Here is a 21,873-nt window from a genome sequence, read left to right on the forward strand (position 1 = left end):
TCTGTTACCTAGATTGTACTTTTGAGTACAAGTTAACAGAAGAAGAAGCTGATCAGCAAGATCTTTTCAAAAACATACTAAAAAAAATATTATAAATTCGACCATATCTAAGAAACTAGAGGTGATTCACTCTAGCCAATGCAATTCCTAAATCAGCGCCCCAAATAACCCCAAGAACAGGTCTAAATAGCAAGGCACCAAGAAAAAAAAAAAAAAAAACGTTTTTTTGGGCTGTTATTTTGTAATGACATGCCGCATCACAACCACGAGACATGCATTTGACTAGTGGTCATGGCTCGTTCCTGTTGACCCCAATGGGCCAGTTTGAAGGGTGGCGCTGCCTGTCAAACTTTACAAGCCAAGTTAAAATTTGTTATGGCTGCAAAGGGCCATGTTTGCCACCCTGTCTGGTTGCCGTTTTAGTTGGGCAGATGGGGGCAGTAAAAATAAGAACTGCCTTTTTCACTGCCCCTTTGCCACCCGTGTGAAATGGCCCTTAGATTACACATCACCACAATAGATTATATCATAAATAAATATTTACTATAACAATAATAAAACTTGGCATATACTTACTATACAGCTGGCAAACCCGATTCCAGCTAGCCGAGGGCTTATATGCTTCCAAACGCCGATGCTCCCCTGGCGTATGCTTTGCCCAGCTGCTAGCTCCAGGAAGAAAAGTGGGATGCCGATGATAAGTAGCAGCAGAAAGTACAGTAACAGGAAGGCACCTGCCAAACAAAACAGTTATAATCTTAATCATATTTTTGTCACTTAAAAAAATAGCAAAACAGAATCGAAGAGAACACCATACTGAAAAAAAAAATCTGAGAAGAACAAGAGTGACATAATACACACGCATGTAACCTGTTAGCCACTAGAGGGCAATATACACACAGAAAGGTTTCAAGAAGGTTGGCTAGTAGTGATTAGCTGGTCGGACAGATCCACATGCAAATATTTAACCACTTATGCCCCGGGAGAAATTACCCCCTTCCTGACCAGAGCACTTTTTGCGATTCGGCACTGCGTCGCTTTAAACCGACAATTGCGCAGTCATGCAGCGTGGTACCCAAACAAAATTGGCGTCCTTTTTTTCCCACAAATAGAGCTTTCTTTTTGTGGTATACGATAACCTCTGCGGTTTAAATTTTTTGCACTATAAACAAAAAAAGAGCGACACATTTTGAAAAAATTATTATTTACTTTTTGCTATAATAAAGAATATCCCCCAAATATATATATATATATATAAAAAACGTTTTTTTCCTCAGTTTAGGCCAATATGTATTCGTCTACATATTTTTGGTAAAATAAAAAAATCGCAATAAGTGTATATTGATTGGTTTGTGCAAAAGTTATAGCGTCTACAAAATAGGGGATATATTTATAGCATTTTTTTTTTTATTAGTAATGGCGGCAAGCTGCGATCTTTCTCATGACTGCAACGTTATATCGGACACTTCTGACGCTATTTTGGGACCATTGTCATTTATTCTGTATAAATGACAATGGTCCCAAAATAGCGTCAGAAGTGTCCGATATAACGTTGCAGTCATGAGAAAGATCGCAGCTTGCCGCCATTACTAATAAAAAAAAGAATAAAAAAAATGCTATAAATATATCCCCTATTTTGTAGACGCTATAACTTTTGCACAAACCAATCAATATACACTTATTGCGATTTTTTTATTTTACCAAAAATATGTAGACGAATACATATTGGAGGAAAAAAACGTTTATATATATATATATATATATATATATATATATATATATATATATATATATATATATATATATATATATATATATATATATATATATATATATATATATATATATATATATATATATATATATATATTTGGGGGATATTCTTTATTATAGCAAAAAGTAAATAATAATTTTTTCAAAATGTGTCGCTCTTTTTTTGTTTATAGTGCAAAAAAATTATAAAAATGCACGGATTACTGTGTAAATGACACTGGCAGGGAAGGAGTTAACCACTAGGGGGCGAGGAAGGGGTTAAGTGTGTCCTAGGGAGTGATTCTAACTGTGGGGGGATGGGCTTCGAGTGACACGACAGTGATCACTGCTCCCGATGACAGGGAGCAGTAGATCACGGTCTTGTCACTAGGCAGAACAGGGAAATGCCTTGTTTACATAGGCATTGCCCTGTTCTGCAGCTCCGTAACACAATCGCGGGCACTCGGCAGACAGCGAATCCGCGGGAACCAGCGGCCACACTCACAGAGCTTGCGTGGGCGTGTCCACAATCACGTGATTTAAAGGAGACGTACAGGTACGTCTATTTGCACAGCCGTGCCATTCTGCCAATGTATATAGACGCGCAGGGGTCGGCAAGCGGTTAAACAAATTAAAGTGGATTCACACTGCCCCTCTTCTTTTTTTTTTTAACGCTACTTACCTAGTGCTGAGTTCTGCACATTTCAGATACTCCCACACCCAGCGGATCCAGCGTTGTCCAGCCGAGACCCTCTTCTCTTCTGGTAGCTCTTAGTCCCATACTGCCATGTTTGATGTGATGCCATCGAGAGGCGGCCAACTGTTTCCGCGTTCAGCCAGCGCACCTCCTGTTGACATGCCGCCAAGCCCGCCGCATCCACTTTTACCGAATGAAAGGATATGTGTGAAGTGCTGCTACTAATGCTGCCCAGCTCTGCCCTATTGTTGTGTACAGATGACTCACCCGCAGATCCTGTGTGTACATGTAAATAACCGTTATTCATATGTAAATAACGTGAGCATGCATATGTAAATAGTGGTGCCATTCATATGTAAATCGCTGAGGCGGGCAGCATTCATATGTAAATATAGGCAGCATTCATATGTATATCATGCCCCTCTGCAGTGGAGAGATGATATGCTGTAACCTCTAGCAACCAATCAGTGAGCAGTATTACTGTACAGTAACCTCTAGCAACCTGTACACAGGGCATCCGGCTATGTATATCTCCTCGGCAGGGGAAAGACTGTTCTGTGCTGTTAGAAAGACCTAAAACAAACTAAACCCCATAGACCAGTATCAAAGTCAATCCAGGGAAAGTGCTAAAAGGTAACAATATAAATAAATCAATCGCTATAAATGATATATATATACACAAATAGACATAAAGTGATGTGCATATAAAGTACATATGTACGGACCAACCTTTTCGGTGTTTGCAGCAGTTATAATATCTATCTATTTATTCCTATAATAGCGCAGGAATATATTTAATTTATAAAGACTGCAGATGGGCACTAATTGTGCTGCAATGATGGGCAAGGTTGCAAATGGACACTGATAAGGCTGCATTGATGGGTATTTAAAATGTACGTATTTTCCTCAAACTTCCCTCCTAAAATTGGGGTGCATGTTATACGCTGATAAATACAGTATATACGAGTATAAAATTAAACAAAAGATGTGATTTATACCCACTTTATAAAGATGTTTTATTAGTCATGTGAGTTTAAAGGGGTTGTAAAGGTAAACATTTTTTTCCCTTAAATAGCTTCCTTTACCTTAGTGCAGTCCTCCTTTACTTACCTCATCCTTTGATTTTGCTTTTAAATGTCCTTATTTCTTCTGAGAAATCCTCACTTCCTGTTCTTCTGTCTAACTCCACACAGTAATGCAAGGCTTTCTCCCTGGTGTGGAGAAAGCCTCTTGAGGGGGAGGGGGCGAGCAGGAGTGTCAGGTTGCCCACTAACACATAGCTCCTTTCTCTATCTGCAAAGGAGAGAGTGTCCTGACTTGCCTGCTTGGCCCCTCCCCCTCAAGAGGCTTTTTATCCTTCACTTTTTAAACAGCCTTTTATTTTCCTCTTTTTTTTTTTTCTTCAGCCTACTAATTAAGGGGAGTGGTTAATTGGTGACAGGTGCTTGAGGCCTATATAAAGTCCTGTCCAGCTCATTTTGAGCCTGCTCATCTTGAGTTTGCTGGAACTCTGTCCAAGTGGAACTGGACTAAGTGGTGAGTTAAAATCAGGAGGTTCAAATCAGGGGTCATAGTACCTGTGTAGGGTGAGTACCTGAGTGTTGTCCGAGTAGTGCGTGTTGAGTTGATCGTTAGTACTTGTGTATTGTGGGTGCACGCTGGTCTGCGAGTGCACGCAGGTCTGTTGGTCTGCGAGTGTATGCAGGTCTACGAGTACCTGTGTATTGTCTTGTTGAGTAGTAGTGTCAGGAAGCTAGTTGTTAGGAAATTTGGACAGGGTATAATCTCTCATCCTCATTAAATTAATAGGTATGATGCCCGGCGGGTGTGGCAAGGCGACTCGGTGTACATCTTGCGGCATGTATGCGTTCCTTAAACATCTGATCGAGGGCGATTACTGCTGTGCAAAATGTAAGCACATTGTTTCCCTGGAAGCCCAGGTTCTGAATCTGGGGAAGCAGCTGGCAGCACTGGGAAGACCCTCCACACTAAAGGAGAGACGGAAATGTACCCCGCAGGTGATGGCTGGGGCCAGCACAGAGGTGGGTGGAGACAAAGAGGTGCAGGCACTAGAAAATAGTAGATGGATGACAGTCAGGAAGCGTAGAGGGGCAAGGGCCAGGGAGGCCGATCCAGGGCTGGAGCATTCCAATTAGTATGCTCCATTGAGTGACATTGGTGAAACTGCTGCAGCTGAGGGACTCTCCTAGCTGCCAGGGGAAGAACGCCTCCAGTGAGAGTGGGGAGGAAGCGAAAGGAAAGACTGATTCTAGTGGTAGGGGACTCAATTATTAGAAGGACAGAGAGGGCAATCTGTAACAAAGACCTGAAGCGCCGAACTGTATGTTGTTTACCGGGCGCTCGGGTTTGGCACATCACGGATCTGGTGGACAGATTACTGGGAGAGGCTGGGGAAGACCCAGCTGTCATGGTTCACATTGGCACCAATGACAAAGTCAGATGGAGTGTCCTAAAGAACGATTTTAGGCACTTGGGAGCTAAATTGAGGAGAAGGACCTCCAAGGTAGTATTCTCAGGAATACTACCGGTACATCGAGCCACACCAGAAAGGCAGAGGGAGATTAGGGAAGTAAACAAGTGGCTGAAGAGTTGGTGTAGTAAAGAGGGGTTTGGGTTCCTGGAGGACTGGGCCGACTTCTCAGTCAATAACCAGTACTATAGAAGGGACGGACTGCACCTAAATAAGGAAGGTGCAGATTAGCTGGGAATAAGAACGGCCAAAAAGTTAGAGGGGTTTTTAAACTAGGCGACGGGGGGGGGAGGGTCCAGAGATCAGTCAGTGTGGAACATATTCAAGAGGGTAGTATTAGGGGCATTAGAGGTAGGGTAATCAAAGCACATAAACCCAAGATGAGTAGAGTAGCACCCAAGAGGATAGTATGTGACCGGTCAAAATATATTAATGCAGTAAAGTGTTTGTTCACCAATGCCAGAAGTCTGCCAAGCAAAATAGGCGAGTTGGAGGCTCTGGTGCATGAGGAGAGCTATGATGTAATCGGTATTGCTGAAACTTGGCTTCAATCCTCACATGACTGGGCTATTAATATTCCTGGCTATGCTCTCTTTCGGAAAGACAGGGTAAAAAGGAAAGGTGGAGGGGTCTGTCTCTATGTGAGAAGTGACCTTAAAGCAAGCGTGAAAGAGGACCTGGTTGATGGAGAGTGTGATGAGTCTGAAGCATTATGGGTGGAACTGCATACAGATGTGCGTAGTTCAAAGTTAATCATTGGAGTTTGTTATAGACCACCCAATGTTAACGAGGAGGTGGAGACTCAGCTCCTTGCACAGATGGAAAGGGCTGCAAGGGCTGGGATGGTGATAAAAAAGGGGGATTTTAAATTACCCAGAAATTGACTGGAGTAATGGCACTGCTGGGACAGTTAAAGGGCACAAATTTAAAAACCTATTGCAGGACAATTTTATGGTCCAGTTTATTGAGGCCCCAACTAGGAATGATGCTCTGTTGGACCTGGTAATCTCAAACCATGCAGAGCTTATTACTAATATTCAGATAAAGGAACACCTGGGTAGCAGTGATCATAACATGATTTCATTTGATGTTAGCTGTAAGCAAGAAATACATACAGGAAATACACTGAATTTCAAGAGAGCAAATTTTCCAAGGATGAGGGCTGCTCTCCAGGACTTAGACTGGGACAGAATATTGGCACCAATGAACACAGAACAGAAATGGGAATTCTTCAATAAGACCGTTTATGAACTCACTACAAAGTATATTCCCATGGGCAAGAAGTTTAAAAGGCTAAAAATAAAACCTATGTGGCTCACGGCCAAAGTTAAAAAAGCTATAAACAATAGGAAAATAGCTTTCAAAAAATATAAAAATGAAGGAACACTAGTGTCGTTTAAATGTTACAAAGAATATAACAGGAAATGCAAAAAGGAAATCAAGGATGCAAAAATTCAAAACGAACGACAGATTGCAAAAAATAGTAGGACAAACCCCAAAAAATTGTTTAAATATATTATTAGTAAAAAGGTGAAGTCTGAGCATGTAGGCCCCTTACAAAATAATCTAGAGTGGGTGACTGGGGACAAAGAGAAGGCAAATTTATTAAATGTTTTCTTCAGCTCTGTGTATACAATGGAGCATGGGGGAGCTCATGTCCAAAATGGGGTTGGGAGTGACACAGCCCCAAATCCACAATGGCTCAAAAGTGATATGGTCCAGAAATATTTAGACAGAATAAAGGTGGATAAAGCACCTGGACCAGATGGCATCCACCCACGGATCCTAAAAGAATTGAGCGCTGTAATTTCAAAGCCATTATATCTAGTTTTTAGGGACTCATTAAAGACAGGAATAGTACCACTGGATTGGCATAGAGCCAATGTGGTGCCCATATTTAAAAAGGAAACAAAGTCTTTACCAAGTAACTATAGACCTGTTAGTTTAACTTCTATAGCTGGGAAGATACTGGAACGTTTAATAAAAGACCACATGGATGAGTTCTTGATGGAAAAAAACTATTTAAGCAGCAGACAACATGGATTCATGAAAGACAGAAGTTGTCAGACAAACCTGATTTCCTTTTATGAAGAGGTAAGTAAAACCCTGGACAGAGGGGTGGCGGTGGACGTGGTATACTTGGATTTTGCAAAAGCATTCGATACAGTTCCGCACACACAGCTCATGTGTAAGGTAAGGTCTACAGGATTGGATATATCAGTTTGTAAATGGATAGAAAACTGGCTGAAAGACAGAATTCAGAGAGTCGTGGTTAATGATTCTCACTCTGAATGGTCAAAGGTTATCAGTGGTGTACCCCAAGGTTCAGTGATGGGACCCTTACTTTTTAATATCTTTATAAATGATATTGGGTCTGAGATCAAAAGTAACATTTCTGTCTTTGCAGATGACACCAAGCTATGCAGTGGAATAACGTCCTTACAGGATGTCTCCAATTTACAAGCTGACCTCAATGCTCTGTCTAATTGGGCGACTGAGTGGCAGATGAGGTTTAATGTTGATAAATGTAAAGTTATGCACTTGGGGGCTAAGAATATGCATGCATCATACATACTAGGGGGAGTACAACTGGGGGGATCCGTAGTGGAGAAGGATCTGGGGGTTTTAGTTGATCATAAGCTCAATAATGGCATGCAATGCCAAGCTGCGGTTTCCAAAGCGAGCAAAGTCCTTTCTTGTATTAAGAGAGGTATGGACTCCAGAGACAGAGATATAATTTTGCCCCTATACAAATCATTAGTAAGACCTCATCTGGAATATGCAGTTCAGTTTTGGGCCCCAGTTCTCAAAAAGGATATCGGGGAACTGGAGAAAGTGCAGAGAAGGGCAACCAATCTGATAAGAGGCATGGAGGAGCTCAGCTATGAGGAAAGATTAGAAGAACTACATTTATTCACTCTTGAGAAGAGGAGAATTAGGGGGGATATGATCCTCATGTAAAAACAGGGCTGTGGAGTCGGAGTCGGAGTCGAGGAGTCGGAGTCGGGGAAAATTTTGGGTACCTGGAGTCGGAGTCGGCAAACAATGCACCGACTCCGACTCCTACTAAATTTAGATTGGAATTAAAAAAAAAAAAAAAAGCAAGTTTAAATGTCCCAATTCACAAAAAGTTATAATTAATGACTTCTCTACTGTAAGAATAAAGACCAATGCATGCAGTGCCTCACGTAACCGCAAAACGAACACGTTAAGTGACCGTGAAGAAGCATGCTTTTCATGTGCTTCACTATATGGCACGCAACGCACAATTAGGAGCTGCAATACTTATACTTTCCATACTGTTGTGTTCTGCTTTTACAGGGAACAAATGTTAGAGAACCAGTAAGTGTCCAAATAAAAAAATTCCAACAGGAGTTTTATAAAGCACTAAAAGAAGTTGAAAAGTATGATCGCTCATCAAAACTTACTGTTGAAGAAGCCATCCTTGTTTATCCAGAGATCGTTAGTGATGTGGCCAGAATAGTTACTGCAATGCCACCCACCCAAGTCAGTGTGGAAAGATTATTTTCAGCCCTAAAAATAATAAAGTCTGACTTAAGAGCCTCTATGAAAGAGGATCTGGCAGAGGCAATTCTCTTCCTTAGAACTCTACATTGAATTGATTTGCATTTGCTAAGCCTAGAACTACATTTCAAGATTAATATAAACCATTTCTAGGTTTTGCAGATTTTGTTTTTGGTTCATTATAGATAAGCTTTGTTTTTGTTCTAAAACAACCAAATAATGTGGTTTGTATTTTTGAACTGGTAAAGATCCTGTTCCTGATGTTTATGCCTGCTGCTACTATCCAGTCACTTGATTGTTTTCATTGTGTTTGTCTTTTGCTTAAACTGTGCAATACAGTAGACTGTTGGCTTCCCAGCCAGTAGTCCTGTGGTAGGTTGCGTTTCTTTCACTCAAGGAATGTATAAAATACATTTGCATATTAATACAGAGGAGTCGGAGTCGGGGAGTCGGAAGTACATAAAACTGAGGAGTCGGAGTCGGAACATTTATCTACCGACTCCACAGCCCTGTGTAAAAATATATAAGGGGTCCATATAGTGAACTTGGTGTTGAGTTATTCACTTTACGGTCAACACTGAGGACAAGGGGGCACTCTTTACATCTAGAGGAAAAGAGATTTCATCTTGAAATACGGAAAGGTTTCTTCACAGTTAGAGCTGTGAAAATGTGGAACAGACTCCCTCCAGACGTGGTTCTGGCCAGCTCAGTAGATTGCTTTAAGAAAGGTGTGGATACTTTCCTAAATGTACAGAATATAACCGAGTACTAAGATTTGTAGGTAAAGTTGATCCAGGGAAAATCCGATTGCCTCTCGGGGGATCAGGAAGGAATTTTTTCCCCTGCTGTAGCAAATTGGATCATGCTCTGCTGGGGTTTTTTGCCTTCCTCTGGATCAACTGTGGGTATGGAGTTGGGTGTATGGTATTGTACTGTGTTTTTTATTTTGTTTGTTTATTTTTTTTTTTGTGGTTGAACTGGATGGACTCGTGTCTTTTTTCAACCTGACTAACTATGAAGTAGGACGGTACTAAGGTAAAGGGAGCTATTTAGGAAAAACATTTTTTACCTTTACAAACCCTTTAAATTCTTTAAACCCAAAGTCAGGTTGAGTGTACAAACACACCATCGTCTTTACCCGTACTGACGTAGAGAGTCAGCACACAAAACTGCCTGTTGTAAATGTGAAAGCTCTATGGACAGGTGTAGATAGGCTAAATCAATAAGGGAGTGCGTAGTTGTACGTTTACTTAATACAGAATGAGTCACCCAATATTAGACTGAGCGCGATAAGTCAAGTAAATGGTATGAAGCATTACCACAAAGCTTTAAAGAACTTTTCTGGCATAGAAATATGGGAACCACCATTGCGATGATCCTTATCCTTCCTTCGCTCAGTAAGTCACCCACCCAAACCCAGCATAGGTCTGTAGTGATGTGATGGGACACCTGACCTGCATACTTGTTCAAGGTCACCGACTCTCCAAGTTGTAAAAAAAAGAAAAAAAAAAAAGATCCTTCCTCTCTGTACAGGGGACTGCAGGAAGCTAATATAAGGAACGGTTCAGGTACATACACAAGCATTTTGCACGCATGTGTTTTGGAAACAGCCCTGTATTCCCTTCCCAAAAGACTGGTTCAGGCAGCTGAATAGGGTTGCAGAAATAGAGGAGCCAGATCACGTCTCACGACCGTTTGTCCCATTTACAAAGATTTGGGCCTGTCGGCTTAAATATCAGTCAACTAATAAGTATAAGGATATTATAAAATTCATGGTGATATACATGTACCCGTAGTAAATAAATATGCCCAGGATCTCATAGACAGTTAAAGTGGATGTAAACCCACTCTCATCCTTTCTAAACTACTGCCATAGTGGTGATCTATAAGGATATAGATGCCTCCTGCATGTATCCTCACCTGTCACATGTCTCCCCTCCTGTCTGTTATAAGAACTGAAAAACTGCAGATTCTGTGGGTGGATCTGTTGTCTGAAGCTCTGTGGGTGGAGTCGTGATGTCAGTAGACTCCCCTAGGGTTGCCACCTTTTCTTTAAGTCAAACCCGAACACTTTAGCAGCACACATGTATAAACTATACATATATTTTGCTATTAAATAACATTTTTTATCATATGAAGTTAGTAACAAGAGTCCCTCTTTACATCAGAGTCCACAGAGATCCCTTTTACATCAGAGTCCACAGAGATCCCTTTTACATCAGAGTCCACAAAGTTCCCCTTTTACATCTGAACTCACAGAATTCTCCTTTTACATCTGAACTCACAGAATTCCCTTACACTGTAAGGGGGGACTCTGCAGACTCTGATGTAAGGGAGAACTCTGGGGACTCTGACATAAGGGATGCTCTGAGAACCCTGATTTAAGGGGGAGCACTGAGAACTCTGATGTACGGAGAGGACTCTGATGTAAGGGGGAACACTGTGGCCTCTGGTATAAAGGGAAATTCTGATGTAAGGGGTTCTCTGAGAACCCCGATTTACCTTAGTTTACTGTCTCAGAGGCAGGAGAGAGAAGGGAGGGGGGGGGGGACTTCAGTCACAGACAGGGATGGATGGTGAGCTCACTCACCCCTTGCCAGTCAACACCTCTCATCCAGATGTATCTGAGGCTGCTGGACTTCAAATTTCTGGTTGCAACTTTCCTTTTCTGAGGCACAGCGCCGGGGATTGGAAAGTGGGCATCCACAGAGTTATAGGGGTGTTTGGGGAGGGGGCGGGTGTGTTAGCGCTGGCTTTGGGCAGCATGAAGAAGAGTGTAACAGACAATCTCAGCTTTGATAACTGGAGCCAGCAACCCTGCTGGGAAGCCATAGTCCAGTCTAAATAATGTGTCCGGGTTTCAGGCAGTCTGAAACCCGGACGCATGATTCCAAACCCGAACTGTCCGGGTGAATCCTGGACAGGTGGCAACCCTAGACTCCCCGCCCTCCTCTACACCCCCCCTTGTCAACATGCATTTTTTCTGTGTATTCCTTACACTAAATTTTGCTATGATCACTAACATCCAGTCAAAATCCAGAAAAGTAACCACATGACTTCAGAAAAAAAGTGGGGGTGGGAATTAAAAAATAAATGCCTGTCTCCAGGCTAGTGCATGAGATATGTAAATAACCTGTCACTCACAGAAAGGGGGCGGAACGGACTAAGGTTTTTCTCTGTAAGTCCGTTTTATTTCACTGAACAATAAAAGAGGATTGCTCAGAGCTGGATTAACTCTGTGTGGCAAGACTGGGCACAGATGATAGGAAATCTACATTGTGACATAAAAATAAAAATAAAAAAAATATTTCGGGTTTACAGACCAATCTTTATTGTATATTGTAAATCTCTGTTGTTGAAAAAAGGGACCTCATCAATAGATCCCCGACACTTACCGGCATGCAGAAAACGTTATCCTGGGCTGTCCCCCCTCTCTTAATTTCCCTCTCCTTGTCTTCTTTTCCTTACTCTTCCCATAAAAAGACGAATCAATGACGTTAATATTTTACTGAGGGTGGTTCATCCCTATGCAAGGGAGAACCAACCCCATGAGTAGGTGTCCACCATCCTTATGTCGTTCTTTCTCATTTTCTCAGCAGCCGACCATGATTGCGTTCTCGAAGGCTGGATTCACACCTATGCATTTTTAGTGCTTTTTGCAGATTTGCACTACAATCCATTTAACATGGTTTCCTATGGAAGACGTTCTGTAGTGCAAATCTGCAAAATGCATAAAGCACTAAAAATGCAAAGGTGTGAATCCAGCCTAAGGAAATTACGGTAATTATTTGTGGATGGAGGAATTAAGGGGTTGTAAAGGTACAATTTTTTTTTTTTTCTAAATAGCTTCCTTTACCTTAGTGCAGTCCTCCTTCACTTACTTCATCCTTCCATTTTGATTTTAAATGTCCTTCTTTCTTCTGAGAAATCCTCACTTCCTGTTCTTCTGTCTGTTACTCGCCACCGAAATGCAAGGCTTTCTCCCTGGTGTGGAGTGTCGTGCTCGCCCCCTCCCTTGGACTACAGGAGAGTCAGGACGCTCTCTACGTTGCAGATAGAGAAAGGAGCTGTGTGTTAGTGGGCGTCCCGACTCTCCTGTAGTGCAAGGGAGGGGGCGAGCACGACACTCTACACCAGGGAGAAAGCCTCACATTACTGTGTGGAGTTACAGACAGAAGAACAGGAAGTGAGGATTTCTCAGAAGAAATAAGGACATTTAAAAGCAAAATCAAAGGATGAGGTAAGTAAAGGAGGACTGCACTAAGGTAAAGGAAGATATTTAGGAAGAAAAAAAATGTAACCTTTACAACCCCTTTAAGTATTAGAGCCGGTTCACACAGCCTCTGCAAATCGTCTGTATAGAAGTTAATGCAGGTCGCACCGAGCCGCCCCCGAAGTCGTACAGGAACCTTTTTCTTACGTCGCTCCTATTAGAACGGTTCCATTGCATTGAATGGGACGCGACTCGTCAGGCGGCTGAGCCGCCTGACGAGTCGCCCCAGTGTGAACCGGCTCTTAGGGGGTGCCTAGTGTTGGCAATAGAATACCTCACTTTGTTTTACTGCTCTGTCTCCCACAGCATAGACCTAATGTACTGTGCCTGACCACCTCCTTAAAGCGGGGGTTCACCCCCAAAACATTTTTTTAACATTACATTCAGCCGAGTTGTCAGAATGACAATCGGCTGTTTTTTTTTTATTTTATCCCCGTACATACCATATTTTCACCGCCGCTTTCGGGTATGTCTTCTGCGGGACTGGGCGTTCCTAATTGATTGACAGGCTTCCGACCGTCGCATACAGCGTGTCACGAGTTGCCGAAAGAAGCTGGACTGCGAGTCGGCTCTATACGGCGAATGCGCACCGACGTTCGGCTTCTTTCGGCAACTCGTGACACGCTGTATGCGACGGTCGGAAGCCTGTCAATCAATTAGGAACGCCTAGTCCCACAGAAGACATACCCGGAAGCGGCGGTGAAAATACGGTATGTACGGGGATAAAGTAAAAGAAAACAGCCGATTGTTATTCTGACAACTCGGCTGAATGTAATGTTAAAACATTTTTTTTGGGTGAACCCCCGCTTTAACTACTTAAACACCCCATCATCACTGATCACTGCCTGCGTCATATTGCCACAGGTTTTATCCTAAAGCCGCGTACACACAGCCGTTTTTCATGACGTGAAAAATGAAATTTTTTAAAATGGTCATTAAAAACGATCGTGTGTAGGCTCCAGAGCATTTTTCATGACGTGAAAAATGGGCATTAAAAATTTAAATCTAAATTTTCGTGTCGTTTTTCACGCCGTGAAAAACGGTCGTGTGTAGGCTTTAACGACGTGAAAAAAACGTGCATGCTCAAAAGCAAGTTATGAGACGGGAGCGCTCGTTCTGGTAAAACTAGCGTTCGTAATGGAGTAAGCACATTTGTCACGCTGTAACAGACTAAAAAGAATGAAGACTGAAAAGCGCGAATCGTCTCTCACCAAACTTTTACCAACACTTTTACAAAATCAGCAAAAGTAGCTCCAAGGGTGGCGCCATCCGAATGGAACTTCCCCTTTATAGTGCCGTCGTACGTGTTGTACGTCACCGCGCTTTGCTCGAGCATTTTTTTTTTTACGATCGTGTGTAGGCAAGGCAGGCTTGACAAGAATCGCGTTGAGAAAACGTCGTTTTTTTCTAGACCATTAAAAACGGTCGTGTGTACGCGGCATTAGACTTTAGTTACCCCAAGGAAGATCCTTATGGTTAGTCTGCTTTATTTTAACCACTTGAGATCCGCGCTATGGTCGAAAGACGTCCACAGCGCGGCTCTCAAGTGCCGAGTGGACGTCTTTAGACGTCCTGTTGTTGTTGTTCCCTGTGCGCGCTGCTGGGGGCGCGCAGCGGGGAAACAACGTGCCCGGCGCATCGTTCGGGAGCCGATGCGAGTGCCTGGCGGCCGTAGTGTCCGCCAGACACCCGCGATCGTCGGTGACACAGCAGGACGTGGAGCTCTGTGTGTAAAGGGAGAGAGGAGACCGATCTGTGTCCCTTTACATAGGGACATAGATCGGTCACCTCCCCCAGTCAGTCCCCTCCCCCCACACAGTAAGAACACAATGAGGGAATACATTTAACCCCTTCCTCACCCCCTAGTGTTAACCCCTTCACTGCCAGTCACATTTATACAGTAATTACTAGTGCATTTTTATAGCACTGATCACTGTATAAATGTGAATGGTCCCAAAATTGTGTCAAAAGTGTCCGATACGTCCGCCGCAATATCGCAGCCCTGACAAAAAAAAAAAAAAAAAAACGCAAATCGCTGCCATTACAAGTAAAAAAAAGGTCATAAATCTATCCCCCATTTTGCGCAAACCAGTCGCTTATTGCGATTTTTTTTTTTTTTTTACAAAAATACGTCGAAAAATACGTATAGGCCTTAACTGAGAAAAAAAAATAAAAAAATTGGGATATTTATTATAGCAACAAGTAAAAAATATATATATATATTTTTTTAAATTGTCGCTCTTTTTTTGTATATAGCGTAAAAAATAAAAAACGCACAGGTGATCAAATACCACCAAAATAAAGCTCTATTTGTGGGGAAAAAATGACGCCAATTTTGTTTGGGAGCCACGTCGCACGACCGCGCAAATGTCAGTTAAAGCGACGCAGTGCCGGAAGCTGAAATTTCGCCTGGGCACGAAGGGGGTTTATGTGCCCAGTAAGCAAGTGGTTAAAATACAGATAGGTAGAAAACCTAGAACACCGGGCATGGTAGAAAATAATGCGCTGTGCTTAAGTAGTAATTGACAGCAAGGCTGAGTATGTTGTTTTCTGCAGCAGATGGTGAAACAGGGTGTGTCTCGGTAGGCCTGCTATGATTGGTTGAAGGTAGTGTTGGGAGGGGACTATCCACGGGCATGGAACATGTTCAGGAACATTCTGTTCCTGCACCTTTGCCATTTGTGTTATCATATTGATAAAATGTTAAAATGTTTTTCCCATATTTGGCTATCTGAAGGAAGTCAGAAAATGTGCCACAGGACATCGCATTCATCAGGTTACACATGATGCAAGCATTTTTAATTATAGCGATGACCAGTCAAAAAGAAAATACCCAAACCATATATCCTTCTGCCCTGTCTGTTTATTATCTCCCAAGGTCTTTTCTTCTTACAAACCCCATTACCAGTGGACAAATCATCCAATGCTAATGGCAGACATACTGTACTGCTTCAATAAATGATCAATTTCTTTCCTATTTTTTCCCAATAGAAATAATCAATCTATAGTTGACAACCCAACAGATCAATATTATCACACACATAGCTGGAAGATATCATCGTAACTTTTCAATCGCATCTCTGTTTCCACCATATAATCAATTCTGATTGATCGAAATATGATTTTTTTCACTGCAGTTGCAAAAAAGAAGCCTGCATAGAGCTCCTCCTATTGCGTATTTTGCTAACAGCCAATTACAAATACCGTATTTTCCGGCGTATAAGATGACTTTTTAACCCCTGAAATTCTTCCTAAAAGTCGGGGGTCGTCTTATACGCCGGTAACCTAACATGCAGACCGCGGCTGTCTATTTTTCAAAAGCCGCGCCTCCTTCTTCTGCTGTTCCGTGATAGGCGGAACACTCAGCTTCCCAGGAGCCACTGTGTTCAGTGTTCCGCCTATCGCGGAGGCCCTCTCGTTTAAGACCAAGGACGAGAGGGCCTCCGTGATAGGCGAACACAGTGTCTCCTAGGAAGCTGAGAGTTCCGCCTATCACGAAACAGCAGAAGGAGGAGGCGCGGCTTTTGAAAAAATGGACGGCCGCGGTCTGACAGATACTGCATGTCTTAGGATAAGGTAAGGGATCGTCAAGACATGCAGTGACACAGTGAGGCATGTAATGGGGCACAGTGAGTCTGGCATGTAGTGGCACAGTGAGGCATGTAATGGGGCACAGTGAGTCTGGCATGTAATGGCACAGTAAGGCATGTAGTGGCACAGTGAGTCTGGCATGTAATGGCACAGTGAGGCATGTAGTGGCACAGTCTGGCATGTAATGGTGGCACAGTGAGGCATGTAGTGGCACAGTGAGGCATGTAGTGGCACAGTGAGGCATGTAGTGGCACAGTGAGGCATGTAGTGGCACAGTGAGGCATGTAATGGCACAGTGAGGCATGTAATGGCACAGTGAGGCATGGCATGACTAGTAGGAAGGGGCTCATCTTATAAGGCGAGTATATCCAAAAACCAACATTTTAGCTGGAAAATTAGGGGGTCGTCTTATACGCCGGCAAATACGGTATATCATAGTTACCTAATAAAAAAAATATTTTATTTTTCATTACTAAACATAAAACATAGGCGCTATATTCTCCCCTTTGCCTGCAACTCTCCTTACTGACCAACATTCCCAGTCATGAAAGCTAAAAACACTCACCTCCTCCATTTTGATGGCACAAGTAAGGAAATCGCCAAACATTCCCAAGACCAACCGAAAAGCCAACTTGAGCAAGGATGTACTGAACTTTACTGCCCCACGTGGGGCGGTGGTGTATGGGTTCGGGTAGCAGGTCACGGCTAGACTCTGCTGTCGTGCTGCCCTCTAGATCGCCAAGAGATTTTTCCATTGAAGTCACAGTACAAATCAGGATTTCCGATCCAGGGTGGAATGCAATAATCTAGGGTCTTTTTATCCAAGTAGTTGCAAACCTGCAAAATTAAACCGGCAATATTAGAATACTTTATAAATCTTAAAATGTATACATGTCAAGCAAGCCATGTCAGTATCTCAAAGAAGAAGGCTCAAGGTTTTTTTACTTTCATGAGTTCTGTGCATGAAGGTAGAAAAACCTTCTGTGTGCAGAAGCCTCCCCCCAGCCCCCCTAATACTTACCTGACCCCGATTCCGAACCAGCAATGTGCCGCGGAAGGCCGTTAAGAAAAGATACTTCCTATACCCGACAGACCAGCTAGGTAGAATACCACATTTACCACACTCAAAGGACCGGTTCAGGACTGAGACATAAAACTTATGGTAAACACAAAGAAACCATGCAGAGTTATGTCCAAAGTTATCTGGCTTTATTAGGGTATACAATTTATATATGGTTATATCAGGGGTTGACAAATTTGCTTGGAATCTAGGAGCCAGCTAAAAAAGTTAGGAGCCAGAAAACGCACCCCGTCCTGACGAGCTTGCACGCAGAAGCGAACACATACGTGTGCAGCGCCCGCATATGTAAACGGTGTTCAAACGCAATTTTGAAGCGTGACATGTTGGGTATGAATTTTTACTCGGCGTAACATTATCTTTCATAATGACAGAAAGTATTGCAACGATCGCCATTTTATTCTCTAGGGTGTTAGGATAAAAAAATATATATAATGTTTGGGGGTTCTAATTAGAGGGAAGAAGATGGCAGTGAAAATAGTGAAAAATGACATTAGAATTGCTGTTTAACTTGTAATGCTTAACTTGTAATACCACCGGCCACCACCAGATGGCGCCAGCTCACATCTGGTGGTAATAACTTGTAATACCAACGGCTCACCACCAGATGGCACCAGCTCACAAAAAAAAACATTTTTTTTTTTTTGCCCACCTTCCAAGCCAAGTCGCCAGGACACTAACTATTTCTAGTCGCCATGGCGACCTGGCGCCCGGGATTTGTCGATCCCTGGTTATCATAAATCATTAGTTTGGAGATCTGTGTTTTACAGGGTAGATAGAACAGTCTCATGCTGCGTACACACAATCGGACATTCCGATAACAAAACCGTGGATTTTTTTCCGACGGAATGTTGGCTCAAACCTGTGTTACATACACACGGTCACACAAATGTTGTCAGAAAATCTGAATGTCAAGAACGCAGTGACGTACAACACATACGACGAGCCGGGAAAAATTAAGTTCAATAGGCAGTGCGGCCCTTTTGCTCAATTCCGTGCATGCGTGGATTTTTGTCGGAATTGCATACATACTATCGTTGTCGGAAACTTTTGTTGTCCGAAAATTTGAGAACCAGCTCTCAAACATTTGTTGTTGGAAATTTCGACAGCAAATATCCGATGGAGCCTACACACGGCCGGAATATCCGACCAAAAGCGCACATCGAACATTTGTTGTTGGAAATTCCGATCGTGTGTACGTGGAATTAGAATTTGACTAGAATTCCATTCTAAGATAACGTGCATGTTTAAATGTATAACGCCAGAAGACGATAGTGTAAATGGGTCCTAAAATGCCTTGTACACACGACCAGTTTTCACGACGAGAAAACTGCCATTTTTTATATTGGTTGTGAAAACCGGTCGTGTGTATGCTCCCTAGCAGTTTTCTTAACAAAAAAAAAACTGCCCGCAAAAAAAGATTGAAACCAGCTCTCTGTTTTCTCGTCGTGTTTCCCGTCAGTTTTTTTCTCGTCGCGAAAAACGGTCGTGTGTATGCTCAGAATCAAGTATGCAGCCCAAAGGGTGGCGCCATTTGAAAGGAACTTTTTTTCGCGAATTGCTTTATAGTCCAGTCATACGTGTTGTTGCACGTCACCACGCTCAGGTCGGACTTTTTTTGCATGAATGTGTGTATGCAAGTCAGGCTGGAGAGCAATCACGTCGGTAAAAATTACGTTTTTTTTCCTGCCGAGAAAAATGGTTGTGTTGTACGAGGCATTGCTGTATTGTTTGGAAACGTAAGCCAGGACTCCAGCTAGATTTCATGGTAACTCAGTTACAGCTGACCAGCATCCAAAAATGGACAAGACTAGGAAATTCTTGAAAGCCGATCCACGAAATAAGTGACTATTATTAGCAACTGGGTCAATGCTTGTGACCAAACAATCTGAATGACTAGAGCAGTACAAAGTCATTGAAAGAAAATGTATCCGAATTGCTTTTTATCTTAAGTAGTTTAACAATGTCTACAAGGCCTAGAAAACCCCCAGTGGGGGGAAACTTCCCTTTTTACAAGGCAAAAAGTGAATCTTCAGAAAACAGCAAAATATGTAATTTGTCAAGAATGGAGCTGGCGTTAAGCAGGAATAAAATAAAGCAGATATAAAACTGCCTACAGTGACTTGAAAAAGGTATTCATACCCCTTAACGTTTTCCAAATTTTGTCATGTTACAACGAAAAACGTAAATGTATTTTTTTGTGATAGACCAACACTAAGGCCCCTTTCACACTGGGGCGGGAGGCGCAGTGGCGGTATAGCGCTGCTAAAAATAGCGGCGCTATACCGTCGGAATTCGGCTGCTAGCGGTGCGGTATTAACCCCCGCTAGCGGCAAATAAAGGGTTAATACCGCCCGCAATGCGCCTCTGCAGAGGCGCATTGCAGGTGGTATTACCGCGGTTTCCTATTGTTTTAAATGGGAAGGAGTGGTGAAGAAGGTATACATACCGCTCCTCTCACCGCTCCAAAGATGCTGCTTGCAGGAGATTTTTCTCCTCAGTGTGAAAGCCCTCGGATCAATAGGTAGAACCACCTTTCACTACAAGTCTTTTGGGGATGTCTCTACCAGCTTTGCACAACTAGTGAGTGACATTTTTGCCCATTCTTCTTTGCAAAATAGCTCAAGCTCTGTCAGATTTGATGGAGAATGTCTGTGAACAGCTACATTTTAAGTCTTGCCACAGCTTCTCAATTGAATTTAGGTCTGGACTTTGACTGGGCCATTCTAACACATGAATAGGATTTGATCTAAACCATTCCACTGTAGCTCTGGTTGTATCTTTAGGGGCGTTGTCTTGCTGGAAGGTGAACCCCGGCCCCAGTTTCAAGTCTTTTGCAGACTCTAACATGTTTTCTTCTAAGATTGCTCTTTATTTGGCTACATCTATCTTCCCATCAACTCTGACCAGCTGTCCTGTCCCTGTGGAAGAAAAGCATCTCTACAACATGAAGCTGTCACCACCATGTTTCACGGTGGGGATGGTGTGTTAACGGTGATGTGCAGTATTAGTTTTCTTTTTTTAGGCCAAAAAGTTAAATTTTGGTCCCATCTGACCAGAGCACCTTCTTTCACATATTTGCTTTGTCCCCCACATGGCTTCTCACAAACTGCAAACAGGACTTCTTATGGCTTTCTTCTTGCCACTCTTTCATAAAAGTCAGATTTGTGGAGTGCACAACTAATAGTTGTCCTGTGGACAGATTCTCCTATCTGAGCTGAGGATCTCTGAAGCTCCTCCACAGTCACCATGGGCCTCTTGGCTGCTTCTCTGATTAATGCTCTCCTTGCCCGGACTGTCAGTTTAGGTAGACGGCCATGCCTTGGTAGGTTTGCAGTTGTGCCATACTCTTTCCATTTTCGGATGATGGATTGAACAGTGCTTCGTGTGACGTTCAAAGCTTGGGATATTTTTGTATAACCTAACCCTGCATTAAAATGTTCTACAACTTTATCCCTGACCTGTCTGGTGTATTCCTTTGCCTTCATGATGCTGTTTGTTCTCTAACAAACCTTTGAGGGGTTCACAGAACAGCTGTATTTATACTGAGATTAAATTACACACAGGTGGACTCTATTTACTAATTCGGTGACTTCTGAAGGCCATTTATAATTTTCCTTCCACTTCACAATTATGTGCCACTTTGTATTGGTCTATCACATAAAATCCCAATAAAATACAATTACGTTTTTGGTTGCAAGATGACAAAATGTGGAAAATTTCAAGGGGTATGAATACTTTTACAAGGCACTGTAGGTAAACACAATATTACTTATTATCTGACACTTCCAATACCAGAGACAATGTGATCAAGCATTCGTGCACTCTCATGCCGCGTACACACAACCGTTTTTTCATGACGAGAAAAATTCATTTTTTAAATTGGTCGTGAAAAACGATCGTGTGTAGGCTCCAGAGCATTTTCTCGTCGTTTCTTTTCGTCATGAAAAACGGTCATGTGTACGCTTTAACGAGGAGGGAAAAAAAACGCTCATGCTCAGAAGCAAGTTATGAGATGGGAAATTAGCATAATCAGCCCATTCGAATGGAACTCCCCCTTTATAGTGCCGTCGAATGTGTTATAAGTCACCGTGCTTTGCTCGAGCATTTTTTATCACGATTGTGTGTATGCAAGGCAGGCTTGAGAGAAATCACGTCAAGAAAAACGTTGTTTTTTTTCCATGACATGAATAACGGTCGTGTGTACACAGGGCCGATCCTAGGGTCATAGATGCCTGGGTGCAGAAATATTTCTGGCGCCCCCACATGGGCGTGGTCATCTTACTAACCCCTCCCCTTTACACATGTTTCTATGGCTACGACTCAAACACAGAGATGCTCCCCTAAGAAGTCTTCATTAGTCTCCCCCAGCAGGTGTCCCCCATCAGAGTCTCCCACAGCAGGTCTCCCCCATCAGAGCCCCCCACAGCAGGTGTCCCCCCATCAGAGCCCCCCCACAGCAGGTG

At 42.7% G+C, this 21,873-nt stretch overlaps 1 protein-coding gene across 5 annotated transcripts in view; it reads right to left on the bottom strand.

Annotated features, from left to right (window-relative positions):
- The window catches only part of LOC120916528 (sodium-dependent neutral amino acid transporter B(0)AT2-like), a 161,583-nt gene that overhangs the window by 39,858 nt on the left and 99,852 nt on the right, over window positions 1–21,873 (bottom strand). For all 5 annotated transcript variants that reach the window (XM_040327552.1, XM_040327547.1, XM_040327548.1 and 2 more), the window contains exons 2-3: window positions 16,895–17,166; window positions 577–734 (exon numbers count right to left, since the gene is read on the bottom strand). In XM_040327552.1, the coding sequence (XP_040183486.1) occupies window positions 577–734; window positions 16,895–17,084 (348 nt within the window). In that variant the 5' untranslated portion in view covers window positions 17,085–17,166. The remainder of the gene's footprint in view (window positions 1–576; window positions 735–16,894; window positions 17,167–21,873) is intronic.

This window comes from Rana temporaria, chromosome 10 (assembly GCF_905171775.1).
Source record: "Rana temporaria chromosome 10, aRanTem1.1, whole genome shotgun sequence".
Classification (NCBI taxonomy): domain Eukaryota; kingdom Metazoa; phylum Chordata; class Amphibia; order Anura; family Ranidae; genus Rana; species Rana temporaria.